The sequence below is a fragment of the Emys orbicularis genome, chromosome 1 (genome assembly GCF_028017835.1).
Source record: "Emys orbicularis isolate rEmyOrb1 chromosome 1, rEmyOrb1.hap1, whole genome shotgun sequence".
Taxonomy (NCBI): domain Eukaryota; kingdom Metazoa; phylum Chordata; order Testudines; family Emydidae; genus Emys; species Emys orbicularis.
This window is the reverse complement of record NC_088683.1, coordinates 91,864,689-91,879,202: the sequence shown is the minus strand read 5'-3', so window position 1 is coordinate 91,879,202 and position 14,514 is coordinate 91,864,689. Positions and strand designations below refer to the sequence as shown.

Genomic DNA, 14,514 nt, shown 5'->3' with positions numbered 1-14,514 from the left:
CGCAGTGGGGGCCTAGGGCTAAGGGAGGCTCCCTGCCTGCCCTAGCTCCGCACAGCTCCCAGAAGTGGCTGCCAGGTCCCTGCAGCCCCTACCAGTGGTTCTCAAACTTTTTTTTTTCCACGGACCACTTGAAAATTGCTTAGGGTCTCGGTAGATCACTTAATGATCTTTCCAAATGCTGTTTGTACCGTTAGCTAACTATTGAAAAGCACTTTGGATAAAAACACTATGTAAAAAAACCCTTAATAATAATTAACATTTTTTTGTTCTACAAATAAAAGCACACAACTCATATTTTAATATCAGTAGTCTTACCTTTCTAATGTGATGGATGTGCCCTCTCTCACCGACTGCAACAGCCCCCGAGCTGAGGCTGTGAAGGAGGGGGTTCTCTCCACAGCAGCTGCAGCCCTAGAGCTGGGAAAAGTTGTCTCTTTCTCTGCACCACAGCCCTGCTCATCCCAAATTCCCCCCACCCCCTCTTCTAACCCCACTGCCCCTCCCACCTACTCCCTATTCCCCCAAGACCACCACCTCACCTTACATGTGCATCTTCTCCATGGTCCAGGCACCTAATTAGTGGAGCCACGCCTGCGCGGCTCCACTAATTAGGTAGATGGCCCTTCATTCTCTCATGTGCAGCCACCCAGGCGCGCACCTTAGAGAGAACTATCCACGGACCACAGTTTGAGAACCTCTGCCCTAGACACATGGGCAGCCAGGGAGGCTCCGTGGCGCACTGCCCCCGCCCCAAGGACGGGCTCCACAGCTCCCATTGGCTGGGAACCACAACCATTGGAAGCTGCGGGGGCAGCATCTGTGGGTGCAAGGGCAGCGCGCAGAGCCTCCCCAGCCACCCATGCGTCTAGGGGCTGCAGGGAACAGGACCCTGCACCTGAACCCCCTCCTGCACCCCAACCCCCTACCCCATCCCAGAGTCCCCTCCTGCACCCCAAACCCTTCATCCTTGGTCCCACCCCAGAGCCCACATCCCCAGCCACCTGCCCCAGCCTGGAGCACCCTCTTGCATCCCAAACCCCTCATCCCTGGCCCCACCCCAGAGCCCGCACCCCCAGCTGGAGCCCACACCCCCTCCTGCATTCTGAACTCCTTGGCCCCAGCCCGGAGCCTCCTCCTGCACCCCAAACCCCTCATCCCCAGCCCCACCCCAGAGCCTGCACCCCCAGCCGGAGTCCTCACCCCCCCCCAACCCCCTGCCTCAGCCTGGAGCCCTCTCCCACACCCTGAACCCTTCATTTCTGACCCTACTTGGAGCCCGCTCTCCCAGCCCAGAGCCCATACTCCCCCCGCACCCCAACCATCTGCCCCAGCCCAGAGCCCTCTCCTGCACCCCAACCTCTCATCCCCAGCCCCATCCCAGAGCCCGCATCCCCAGCTGGAGCCCTCACCCTCTTCCCGCATCCCAACCCCCTGCCCCAGCCCGGTGAAAGTGAGTGAGGGTGGGGGAGAGCAAGTGGGGCCTTGGAGAAGGGGTGGGGTGGGGCAGGGGTGTTCGGTTTTGTGCCATTAGAAACTTGGCAACCCTAGGACAGGTCTTCTCTCTGGGCTGCTTTTCTGGTTTTCTTTGGCTCTGGCCAGCACAGCTAGGTTCCCCAGCTCCTGCTCTCTCCTTAGCTCAGCTCCACTGTGGCCTAGGGGCAGTTCCAGCTCACACAGAGGATGGGATCCCCCTGCCTCCTGACTCCCTCATTAGCCTGCCCTTGCTGTCAATCACTCTGCTCTGGAGCACTGACCTCTCCCCATTGCCCCTGAGGACTGTCAGTCTCCTGATTTCCCCATTGACCCTTCCCCTTTCTTTTGGTACTGGAAGCTAGTCAACCAAAAAAAAAAAAAAAAAACCCCACTAAGTTTTAGTAAGGAGCCAACAGTCCACTTACAAATAAAAATAACCACCCAAATTATACTTTTAGAAAGAAGAATTTGGTAAATGTCTGGGCTAATTTATAGTTGACTTTAGCCTGTTTCAAGGTAAAGCACAAGATTCCTCCTGTCCGGTTTATCTGCATATACCTCTCTGTGAGGTAGCTGCCTCCTCTGGATCATGCAGGACTGCTGACCTGCCACAGGCCTCTGTGAGGTCACTGCCCCCATGCTCTGTATTCTGTGGGACAGCTTGCCTCTGATAGGAGTAGTTCACAGAGATGAGCACCCTCTTCTCCCTTCTCTTTCCCCAGTGGATTTGTCTTTCCTTCTTTCCCACCGTTGTCAAGGAAATGTAGAAAGGTGAATGAAAATTTTTTGTCTTTACGTGTTAATAATTTTTACTGGGGATTTCCTAATGGTTTACGGTGGTTTGTCCCCTCCCTATATAGATTGCTAGGTGTGTGCCTGTAGGTCCTCCCGATGCCCTTTTGCTGAATGGGTCAGACAAACTGAAGTGTACACAACTGCATTGTCTTCTAGTGCTGCAGCCTACAGAGACCTAGGAAAGGGAAGGACAAGGGGGAAAGGGGAAGAGGGATATAAAGAGAAGGAGGGGAGATAGAAGGAGAAGAAAAGATTAAAAAATGGAAAAAGAGAATGGGAAGGGGATGAAAAGAGGAGAAGGAGCTACTCTGTTATCTCCCCAATATAGTAGTTTTTCACAGATATGAGGTAGTTATTACTATTATAGAAAACCACTGCTAAGTATTAATGAATATTTCTGAATTGTTTAGTCACAATATCATATTTGTGGAGTATGAAAAGATGGACCTGTGTACAGCCCTGGAATCTTCTTCTTAGCATATGCACAACGTGCCTCAGGTGGCATGTGACCAGATTTCATCACCGAATTTGGTGTGCTGTTTGGATCATTAACTTCCCTGGCCCAAGCCAGGTAATGATGGGGAGCATGAGATGAACACTGATCTATGAATGATAATCTGTATATGCAGAGTAATTTATATATGGCATCCTATAATAGAGATTGTAATCTTTCTCTTAGTAAGTACTGTGAATTATATAGATCTGGTTTGATTTTTGAGATAGAAGGAACACATACATACGGACTAAATCAGCCACACACAGGGAGGAGAACTCTCAAAACCTATAATGTATATTTCTAATTCATTTTAAATTACAATTTTTCTGCAAAAAACAAAGAGAATCAAATCACAGCATGTCAGAGAGAGAGAGAGAGAGAGAGAGAGAATACAAATCAAATTTTTTACTCTAGCCTTTTGTTTACAAAGTATGCGAGTTAAGGACATTTAATTTTGTGCTATTCCTGTAATGATGTATGAAACTCAGAATTGTATTGAACAAGCCCTCTGTATGCTCACATCACTAGCACTTTAAAGGAAAATAAAATAAAATAGCATAACAAGTCCTATGATTTATAGGCCAACGATCCTCAAACACTTTTGCATGTAGTCCCAATGACCCTAATGGGACTACATACGTACACAAGGTTAATTACATCTGTGTTTATAGAAGCAGAGCCATAATAAGGATACAAAAAGTTATTAAGAGATACTGTAAATAAAGCCCCCTGGAATACTAGAGACAACTTCTCTTAACTATAGTGTTTAGGGAATTTTCCAAACCACAAATCTGTCAGGATTAGAATTTATTTTAAGATGGGCACTGGATGGTTCCACCAATCTGGTACAATAGTTACAGGAAATAGCAGTTAAATATTTCTTGATCTTCCCCTATAAAGGTTACTGAAATAAGATGCATCTACATTAGAAAACATTTGCTAATATAGTTACAGCAGCAAACCCTCCTACTGTAGATGCATCTTATTTCAGCAAAAACATTTATTTTATTTTATTTTATTTTATTTTATTTTATTGCCTGTATAACTACATCTCCACTAGGGTTCTTGTGGTACAGAAATGTCATTTAAAAATCATGTCCCTAACTGACATTACTAATCCAGCAACAGTGTCTAATGTAAACCTGGCCTTTTTCCAAACTGTAGAAATTAGTGATAGTTATGACGGTGATTTTTGTACTTTGAGCATTTGGAAGTGGATTGGAAATAACCAACTTGGTTCACATAAGCTACCAGATCTCTGGAGCAGGTACTGTCATACACTATCTACTTGGAGTGGGCTTGAACCAATTACCTATTGGTATATTTCTGTGCTAATCTCCTGAGCCATCAAGGCCCCCATTTCCATGGCTATCTTATGTGCTGCTAAAAAAGAAGTAAGAGCGCTCACTCTACCATAAAGAATCAGAAAAGTTAATATAAGCATAATTGGTGTGGTCATTGTGACAGCCAGAGAGAACATTAAAAGCCATTCATTTAATTTTACATTTCACCATAGAAGTTACTTCAGTTATGGCACGCTGATATTTTTCTGAGGCTGCCTTAAATTCGGCCAGATGCTCCTCATAACTTTTAACAATTGCCAGAAGTTGATCCCTCTCGACTGCTCCCAGGATGGCCTGGAGGATCACGTCAATACCCAGCCCAAGAATGGCAATGCCAATACCTCCAAGGACAGAAGCACCAATCTGGGCTAGCAGAGTGACCAGCTTGTTAACAGCAACAATTATAATATTTGAGCCAACTAGTTTTACAGCTACCATACCAGCAATGGAAGTAGCTTCTCCTAGAACAATCGAAAAAACTTTGTGTGCTATTGCAATTTTCTCCATCTCTGGCTCTTTGATATCATAAAGCTTTTGGTACAGCATTGGCTCCAGCATTTCCTTCATTTCTTTGTCAATCTTCCATACTTCCCGTTGGATCTCACTCATGGCTTGGATGATAATGTCACAGTTTTCCTTGATGGTGCCACCTTTTTCCATCTTAATCTGGGCAATTGTGCACCCCAAGTGTGTATTCAGTACTGCAATCAGTTCGTCTGTGGCATGGAAATTAACCAACATGCAGTCTAGCAGCTCCTGGTGCAGACGGATCACTTCTTGACGTCTCTTCGGGTTATCTGGGTAGAGGAGGTCACTCAGAGCCATTCTTCAGAGAAGAGCAGCAGAGAGAGGAAAAATAAGGTTTGTTACCCATCTTTAAAACCCAGAACACTGGAAGGGGACTGGATTGCATTGGGAACTGGGATACAGAGCCTCTAGGTCAGTGATTCACTTTAGACCCAACAAGTCAAATCCAGAGGTGTGACTCAGTATGTCTTGAAGTAGTCTTAAGACGACATCATTTGCAACTTCTGTATCTGTCCAACATATACATTACACCACAATAGACTTCCTAAAACTTATACCTGCTTAGCATTGTGAACTGACATCACCCTTGAATTTAGCCCAATAAATGAATCTGAGTGACTGCAAGGGAATTTGAGTAGGTGTAAATCATTCCACCAATGGTCTAGAAGAGAGGGGAGTAGCAAGAAAAGCAGCTCACAGACCAGTGTTGGCACAAGTTTAAGGTAAAGTAGACTAGTCCCTCCTGTAGCATATACCTTCTTCTGGTTCTTTGGTCCATAAATTAAACTGACTTGACTCCCTTACACTTACTCACATATTAGCAAGTTGGTATAAAATAAGTCTAAGGGAATCTGAGAAAGTCAAAGTCAAAAGCATGTTCTACACACAGTTTTTGTAACAATATAATAATTTCACATTACCAAAATAGTTATGACAGTAAAACCACTAGTGTGGACACAATTATACCGGTATAGTTAGGCTTGGCAGGATTGGATAACAATGGATAGATGGTGCTAAACATTTATTTCAGCTGACACACTGAAATCAATGAAAAAATAGCCATTGGTAACAGCACAAGTGCAGCCTTCCCTCCCCCCACCCTGTGGCCCCAGGGATCAGGTGTGATTGGCTCTGTGGCAGTGAAGAGAGCCCTTTGCAGCCCCGCTGTCACAGCCCTGCTGTCACACCAGCTGGAAGTGCTGGGTCTGGGGGTCTCTTCTCTGTCCCAACAGGCCTGCAGCCTTTCCTGCACCTAGCCTTTCCAGGATTCGGGTGTCACGGGTCCTGTAGCAGCAAAGGGAGCCCTCTGCAGCCCTGCTATCAGGGTTCCCTGCATGGCTTTGGGGCTGGTGTCAGTAACACCCAATCCATGCTGTCACACAGTGTGAAGAAGACTGCGGTTCTGGCGGGACAGAGCAGAGAGTCCCAGCCAGACCTGCAAGGAGGAGGAGGAGGAGTTGCCCCCAAGTTCCCATCTCCATGCAGGAGTCATTCAGCAACAGGTGGCCTCCCCCACACAGCTGAGAGCTCATCCTCCTCTTTGCGGCCCTGGCCAACGGTCTCTGCTCTGCCCCGCCAGGACTACAGCCTTCCCCGCGCTTTGTGCCTACAGAGATCGGGTGTCACCGGCCTCACAGCCAGTCATAGAGGGAGCGCTCTGCAGCCCTGCTGTCATGGCCCCACTCACTCACCAGCCAGGAGTGCAGAGGTTATCCGGGCAGGAACTGTCCAGCAGCACCCTGTGGCTTGGGCCTCGTCCTCCTTGCAGGGCCAGGAATCTCTGCTCTGGCTGGCCAGGACCACAGCATCCCCCACACCTTATGCACGGATGTATTGGGCCCCTCGACTGCACAGGGAGCCCCCTGCTGTCAGCACTGCCCTAACCCCAACCCTATCCCCCCTTAATTCCTGTAACTAAGAATAAACATTTTTTGGAAAAATAAAAGTCATTATTGTTGAAATTGAAAAATAATAAAAATTGAATTCTGCAGAGCCTAAGTATTCCTGTTCCCATAGGGGAATAAGCAATCCTGGAATAAGCACCTTTATACCAGTATTAGTCACAGTAGGGGGATGTATGGCTTTAACTATACTGGAATATTTAATATGGTGTGTGTAGCCAAGGCCTAACTTATACCACCTTACACATCACCTAATATATCTCACTGTATTTTTGTCCTGATATTTAACCTAAATGTTCACTTTCTTAATTTGATCTCAGTATTCCTGTTTATTTCCCTATCACCACAGAAATTTTCTCCAGCCATCAAATATCTGAAGATGGTTATCTTGTCCCAAATTTATAGTTAGCGCATGCCATTTAGGCACTGTCCATATTAATGGGGTGATGCTTAACTGCACTGCCCTAGTTGGAGCACCAGGAGGCATCCTGCCTCAGAGATAAAATCTCTCTGTGAACTCCCCAGGCACACTTCCACACCCTTTTGTGGTAGTGACCTTGTCCCCATTGTGTGTCAGTCCTGCTCCAGTGCAATTGGTGGGAATACTATAGCCCCATCTCCTCTCACACTTCTTTTGGGAATGCTGTGTGCCTGGGAAAGTAGGAACTGAGCAGACACTGCTCCCCTGACTGCAAGGTCTGCAATTCTACCTGAGTGCACAGGCTCCTTACATTGGCCTAACCACTGTAAAGGCTAGGCAGAATCTGGGTCTTAGTTATCACTTAACCAAGCTGTAATATATCATTTTAGCTATTTCAATCTTTCCCTACAGGCTCCCCCCTAATAATTTGTGTTGTTCTTGTCTAAACAGTCTCCGGTTTGTCACTATTTTTCTAGCACTGAAGCATGGAGAAGGGAGTATTATTCCCCTGCTCCAGGACATGTTGCCTTTTTATATGCAGCCTAACATTTCTTGGCCTTTTTTGCTTCTGTGTTACATTAACAAATCATCCCTAGTGTGCTATTCACCTTCATCCCTGGGTGTATAGATTTTCTGGTTTGTGTGTTTGTATTATCCTCCTTCTCATTGACAATCTGGGTTTGGGGTTATTTTTGTGTACTAGCCTGCCTTTTTCCAAGATAAGTCTCATTTTGTTATTGGTGCTTAGATAATACAACGATAGGCACCTCAGAAATATCTAAGATATGGTAGATCAGTAGCTATTTCTACTACTAGGCTCCTTCATATCATTTGTCTGTCCTTACTAGTTTTTGCAACACTTGCCAATTTAGAATCAGCTGTCACCTACCTGGTGGTACTCCACTAGACACCACTCCCTTCCGCAGCAGATGCATTGCTATATATAATTTTTTGAGTCGTCCTTCAACCAGCCTTCAATCCAAGTGACCGTGTTCCGCCACAAGCCAATTGGAATTTATATAATTAGTAACATTGTGTGGAAAATGTACATTGATTTATGAAAATCCAAATATATTACATCTACTGCATTTCCTTCACACGCTTCTTTTGAAGTTCTCAAAAAAAAAAAATAGGGCAATCACTTCAACTCATGCTTCTTTTTCCTTTCAGGATGGAGGAGGTATTGTTCATGTACACTAAGAGTTTATGATTTTGATGAAAAGCCGTGAACTGAACTGAAACAAAGCCTTGTGAAAGCAGGTATGAGTTCTTATCAATTCTACCTAAGGAAAATAGAGAGCAGGCTTCTTTCTGACTCAGAGTGGTATTTGGGTGCTTTCCCTCTAATGAGTTCTCTGTTAAATGTTGTTGGTTAGTACTGTATTGTGGAAATTTGGAGAGGATGAAATGTGCTGAATGGAGTGCAACTTTTGTGAATGTCATTAGTATAATAGAAATGTAAGAGATGGAAGAGGCCTATTAGTTCATATTCTTTATCGCTGGCCAATCTAGGATTATTTCAGTTTATCCTATTATACCTCCTCTGAACATCATAACCCTCTCTCTCTTTGGCATTGACACTTTTCAGATGATGTTATATTACTTCTATAGTCAAATAGCCAAGCTGTCCATATATATTTATTTAAATCTTTGTGCATACTGTAAGTCAGCCTCTGCAGCCCAACAGAAATATTTTTAAGGGATTCTACACAGTAAATCATAAAGGCTACCTACCTGCTTTTTAGTCAGAGCTCTGTAATCAGCTGTAGGTGTGCAGGACAGTGAATTCTCTTTTCACTGGATTTCTCTGGCTGTTTCTGGTGGAATGTGATGACCTAGGTCTGCAGGGATTGTTGCTTCAGTTGGGTCCTGTTGCCTGCCTGGTTTGTAGATTATTTTAGTGTAACGCTGCTCTCTGGTCTCTATACCCAGCCTCAGCTCATTGTTTCTCCATCCCCCTTTCAATTTTAAAATTGGTTAGTTTATTTCATGTTGGTAAAATAATTTGATTCACAACCCTAGAACCTGTAGCCTTCTGTTTATGGAAGGAACAGGTACAGTACAAATCCATATGAATCTTACGCTTGTTCCATCAAAAATATTTCTAAAAATATATACTTCATAAATTTGAGTGCCCTCCAAACATAATCACAAACTGCTAAATGTTGCTATAGCTGTAAATTTGTGAATTCCAAAAGAAAAGTCATGGGCAGTCCAACACAAATAGAAGAGTATATACCACAACATATCTGCTTGGTAGTACAAGCTTCTGTCACAGCAGGGCAGTCTGTACTCCAACACTAATCCCATTTAAACTCCATGCTGGGAGTCTCACAAAAAGACAGACTCAGTCCCGTGCATCACACTTGGGGTAGGGGGACCTCTGGTATGTCAGATGCAATCACCAGGGCCACACCAACTGATAGGCCCTTCCTCAAATCAAAATGGATACATTCTGAGAATGACAGGAAAAGCTCTGTTCTACTGCCAGGTGGGGAAAGGTTAATCCATAATTTCCAGTTTGGTTTTCTTCTGAATGATGAGACATTGGTTCAATACAGAATCAGGGCACAAAATTCCTCTTGACTTTAGAGTTTTGGGTGTGCAAGAAATGGGCACAGAGAGAAAATTCTAACTACATAAGCACTAATTTTGTGCAACATTCTGATTTTTGTTTTATTTTAAAATCTCCCATTCAAGTACTGACCAGGGTCATCTAGTTTAGATTGCAAGACCCGATGATATCACATCCCTAGTGGATGGGGTGCAGGAATGTGCCTTTTTGTCTCTCACTGATATGGAGATACCATCACCTAAGCTTTGTTCCCTTTAAGTATTCATTCAGTTTGTGCAGGGCTTCCTGCCAAATTCAACTCCTTGATACTACATCCATAAGGCTTCTGGTCAGTGCTAATCCTTTTGTTCTGGAGTCTTCATGTTCATAGAATATCAGGGTTGGAAGGGACCTCAGGAGGTCATCTAGTCCAACCCCCTGCTCAAAGCAGGATCAATCCCCAGACAGATTTTTGCCCTAGATCCCTAAATGGCCTCCTAAAGGATTGCACTCACAACCCTGGGTTTAGCAGGCCAATGCTCAAACCATTGAGCTATCCTTCCCCCCTGTTATAGGTTAGAATGTGATTGGCAATCATTTAACAAGAAATGAACAGTTATTCCTCCATGTACACTAGGAAATACCATATTTGTAAATATTTTAAAATTTGTTTAATATTTAAAAATATTTTCTTTCTTATAAATCCCACATGCCAGCCACTGATACAGTGCTTGGAATTCTTCTTGGTTTCCATTTTATTACCAATAGTTCTTTAGTCATTATTAGAACTTATATTATCTTACAGAAGTACATAACACATTTCAGGCCTGATTCTGCTCCTACTGAAGTCAAAGGGAAATTTGCAACTGATTTAAAAGGAAGCAGAGTTGAGCCCTTCTTGAGCAGGAAATACACATCCAACAATCCCTCTGGCCTTTTGAGATAGATCAAAATTAGTACTGGAGAAACCTCATAAAATTGTCATTTCTTTTCAATTCAGATGCTTATCTGAACTGTATTAGTCTAAAAATCAGACTGGGAATGTGAAGAGAACACAGAGTTTCTTGGGAGATAACTGGTGGTTTCTACTGGGATACAGAACACACAAATTGTCTTTCTCATGGTTTTTCAGAACTTCCACTTACAGCCCAAACCAGGAAATTCAGGGATGCCTGACTTTTTTGTTTAAAGAATGTTAATCACAACTCTTTCAGAGCACTTGAGTTTGGGGAAAAGATTTAGTCTGGCTTGCCCATCACTAATCTTTTTTGTTGACATCTCAGTGCACCAGAGGGGGGGATCTAGCACTTGAAAAGGGGCTAACACAGGTAGAGAAACTCTTACTCTTCACCACCCCTGTGCAAGAAGTAGGGCACAGTTTCTCCCTAGCAGTCAAAAGAATGATAAAATGAAAGCCCAATCAGTGAGTTTGCTTGTGCCTCAACCTACCAAGAGCTGTGGAATGCTGGCTAAGCGATGTGTATATAACCTTAGTTGGATATCAGGATTACAGCATTCAGAAACACGTGCATGCTGAGAAGATGCTCACTGCTCCAGAATAAGGAAGAAATAGTGTGCCTGACTCCCAGTCCTGAGTCATTCTGGCCTGTAACTGAAGAATGGCCCTTATGGACCGAGTACCCTTCTGCTTCCTCCACAGAGGACCATGCTTTAATTTTGTGTGGCACACACAGTATATACATATGGGAAAAAATATTAGATTTAGCCAAAACAATTACATCTAGTAAGGGTGAAGACAGGTATATTAGTTCCCAAAGACTAATAGTAAATCTAACAATAAATAGCTAAGCTGTCCTTCCTCAAGAGGAATGTTCTCATTCCTACTCTTAATTCCACTTTTCTGCTTACACTTAAAGGGTCAGATTAATTCCAAGTGTAAGCATCAAAATCAGTGGCGTTGCACCTGCTTACATCAGTTCTACATTTGACCCAGAAAATAAGACACATGAACTGTAGAGGCTAATGGAGGATGCACTATTTAGGAGGAGTTGTACTGTAGTTCTGGTTTGAAAAAAAAAACTGTATGGTATTATTACTGGAGATTTATAGCTCAGGATACAAGTACTGTACCTCTTAGATTCCTCACCTGTGTCTTTTGATTTGTTTTTCAGTGTCAAATCTCTTCTCTGGAAATGTTGTCCATCTTTGGTACAGAGAGAGATAAACAAAGGGTGCTCGCAGCCAGCCAGACTCTGTATGATTTCATATACATATATGTCTCTTCCACCAATACAATATTTCGAATCCTCAATCAGCACCTTGGCACCAGCTTCCCCATCATTACCGTGAAGGAAAACCTCAGCATTAAGGAGAACCTTCAGCTCCTGATCAGTACTCTGAAAGAGATGCAGGCTGTTGTGGAAATGAAAGACAAAGATGTGCAGCAGAGCATCAGCCAGCGTTTATATGCTAAGATTGCTGGGCCCATCACTTCTCTGCAAGAGAAGATTACTGTTGTGAAGGACCTTTATGAAAATTATAAGGGAGTCCTAGGAAGTATCAGTGGTCCAATCGCTGCTGTGCTACTGAAACACAGCAATCTCCCTGAGTCTGTAGAGTCTGCCATTCATCATCTAGTGACTTCCCCTGCCCTGTCCCTTCAAGTGGCTGACCTTCTCATGGGCCACAATGAAATTGTCAAAATATTCCCAACTGTCACTGAGAACAGCCCTTCAGGGAGTAGGATTCAAGAAGCTAGACCTCGCAGTCCATCAATTGCCTTCTCAATTTCCAATTTCTTGCAGGCTGTCCTTTGGGGACAGGCTTCTACAAACACCCTGAAAATAGCTGCAGACTATCTGGAGGAGGCTGTCAGAGTGCTGAGACCATCTTGTGAATCTTTCCAGTGCATTGTTAAACTAGCTGAGGTCTATATCTCACTGATAACAGACAAGTTGCAATGATCAATACAGCAATTGTTCGTGTGTTAGAAATATGCTTCTGTTCCTTCTTTTCTTACAACAAGGGAAGTTGCACAAAGGAACAAGAGAAGGTTGCGGCTAATTGCTGATTCCACAATAACTTCTGCAATCACTTTTAGTGTCTAGATTTGAGCATTGCACTAAGGCGGCAAGGTGAAGTCTTCTTGCTTTGTTAATTTAAAAACTTGATAAATAAAAATCAACAGGAAACTAATGTAACCAGGAAAAAGGTCTAAGAATCAAAATGCTGAAACAGTATCTGTTTTAATAAGTGTGTTTAAACTTTCTGGGCAAGCTTTTTAGATTATTCTGATAGCAACAATTCATTTTGACAGGTCAGGTTATAGTGGCTAGCTAACAGGAATTAGCTCATTCAAAATAAGCTATGATAGTATTGGTCATTGGGAGGTTAACCATCATGGTTGGATTTTCATCTGATTGACCAACTGGGAATAGTAAATCACTGTGATTTGAGATGAGAAGTAACTAGATAATCTGTAGTAGAGTGAAAGATAATCTTGTACTCTGCCAGAGGCTTTGTGTGCAACTTTTGGGCAATTCACTTAATCTCTCTTTACTTCAGGTTCTGTGTGAAATTGGCATATTTTCTCCCTATCATAAAGAAGCATTGTGAGGCTACATTCATGAATGAATGTTTACCACTCTGAGATTCTTGCATGGAAGGTGCTGTATAAGTGCAAGTATTATGGGGACTAAACCTTTGTGATGGGGCAAGTAAACCAGAGAAACATAATTGATGAAAGGGGGTTGTGGAAGCTCTTCCATATTTCATGCCTACGTATGACCTCAGAAACTAATTTGTTTTCTGTAACTCTCTTCTGAAGTCAAAATAAAACCTAAAAGAGACTTTGCTGCCTTTGAAGTGTGTAATGCCTGGGCTGGAGGAATAACATGGTGGCCAGGTTTAGGAAGAGTCTAGTAAAGCAGACCTGATGAGGAGTTCATTGAGCAAACTGAAGGAGGAACCTGGTGAGGTGATTTGGGGAGAGATTCAACAGGGTGAGCTAAAGAAGGGGTACAGCTGATGGTCTGGAGGAAAGGCATATTGAGCAGGTTACTGGAAGAACACATCACCTGAGATGCACAAGGAAAATTTAAAGGAAGAGAAAAGGTGATGCACAGCTGTTAAAATGGAGGAAGGGTATAGCAAGTGAGCTGAAACAGAAGTGAGTCACCTAGACAGTTTGGGGAGAATCCCAGCTGCTGTGCTGGGGAAGATCTGTGATACGAAAGGACACTGCAGGGTAGATTGGAGGAGGGATTTGAATACATAGTCTAGGAACAAAAATAATTAGTGGTTCAGTTGAACAGGAGATAGAGTGAGGTAGGCTGGGGGAGGATTTACTTGCTGAACTGCTGAAAGAACCAACATGTTGGGCTAGAAAAGGAGCAAAGTTACTAGACTGGGCATGGGCATAGTGGTGTGGGCTGGAGAAGGGCACTTGCTAGCCACTTGACTTTAAAGAGAATAAAAATAGAATTTAGTTCTTGTATAGTACTGTTCATCCACAGATTGCAGAAAGCTTTTCTCCTTAACTTCTTCTTTATATTCATCTATTCATCAATCAGCAGTTTGTGGGGAGTCAGAGGGCTAGGCCCTTTTATGTTCAAGTCTATAATATAGACAACTAGCTCTGTGCATAGTGAATAGGTCAGGGGGATGGCGCATAGAATATGGAACTTCTTGCCTTTTGATCACCAGTTCCATGCCAGCTCAGGTTGATAGTTACTGGCTGAAAATTGTTGCCACCTGATGGCTATTTGTAGCCTATCTAGAATGTGTTAGTGAATCTCAATTCAGTACTTGGTGGTCAGATGTCTACATTACAAAACTAAATTATCATAATTTATCATCTGGTTGGTAGTCTGAGCTCAGTCCAAGGACAAAATGGGACAGAAGCTAAAAAACAATCTCATCTCCAAGATGTGGTCCCTCCAGGCATATTGGAGGGAGGCAGTATGAGAGGGAAATTTGCATTAACATGCTACAGCTGTTGTGGGATTAGAGGATTTCAGAATTATTGCCTTGGTGCCTTGCAG

At 43.5% G+C, this 14,514-nt stretch overlaps 1 protein-coding gene across 1 annotated transcript; it reads right to left on the bottom strand.

Annotated features, from left to right (window-relative positions):
* Nucleotides 1-3,806: 3,806 nt before the first annotated feature.
* SMCO3 (single-pass membrane protein with coiled-coil domains 3) lies at nt 3,807-8,750 on the bottom strand. The gene is made up of 2 exons (XM_065415190.1): nt 8,692-8,750; nt 3,807-4,933 (listed from the first exon to the last, which is right to left on the bottom strand). The coding sequence occupies exon 2, from the start codon at nt 4,930-4,932 to the stop codon at nt 4,255-4,257; it is 678 nt and encodes a 225-aa protein (XP_065271262.1). The 5' UTR covers nt 4,933; nt 8,692-8,750; the 3' UTR covers nt 3,807-4,254.
* Nucleotides 8,751-14,514: the final 5,764 nt, after the last annotated feature.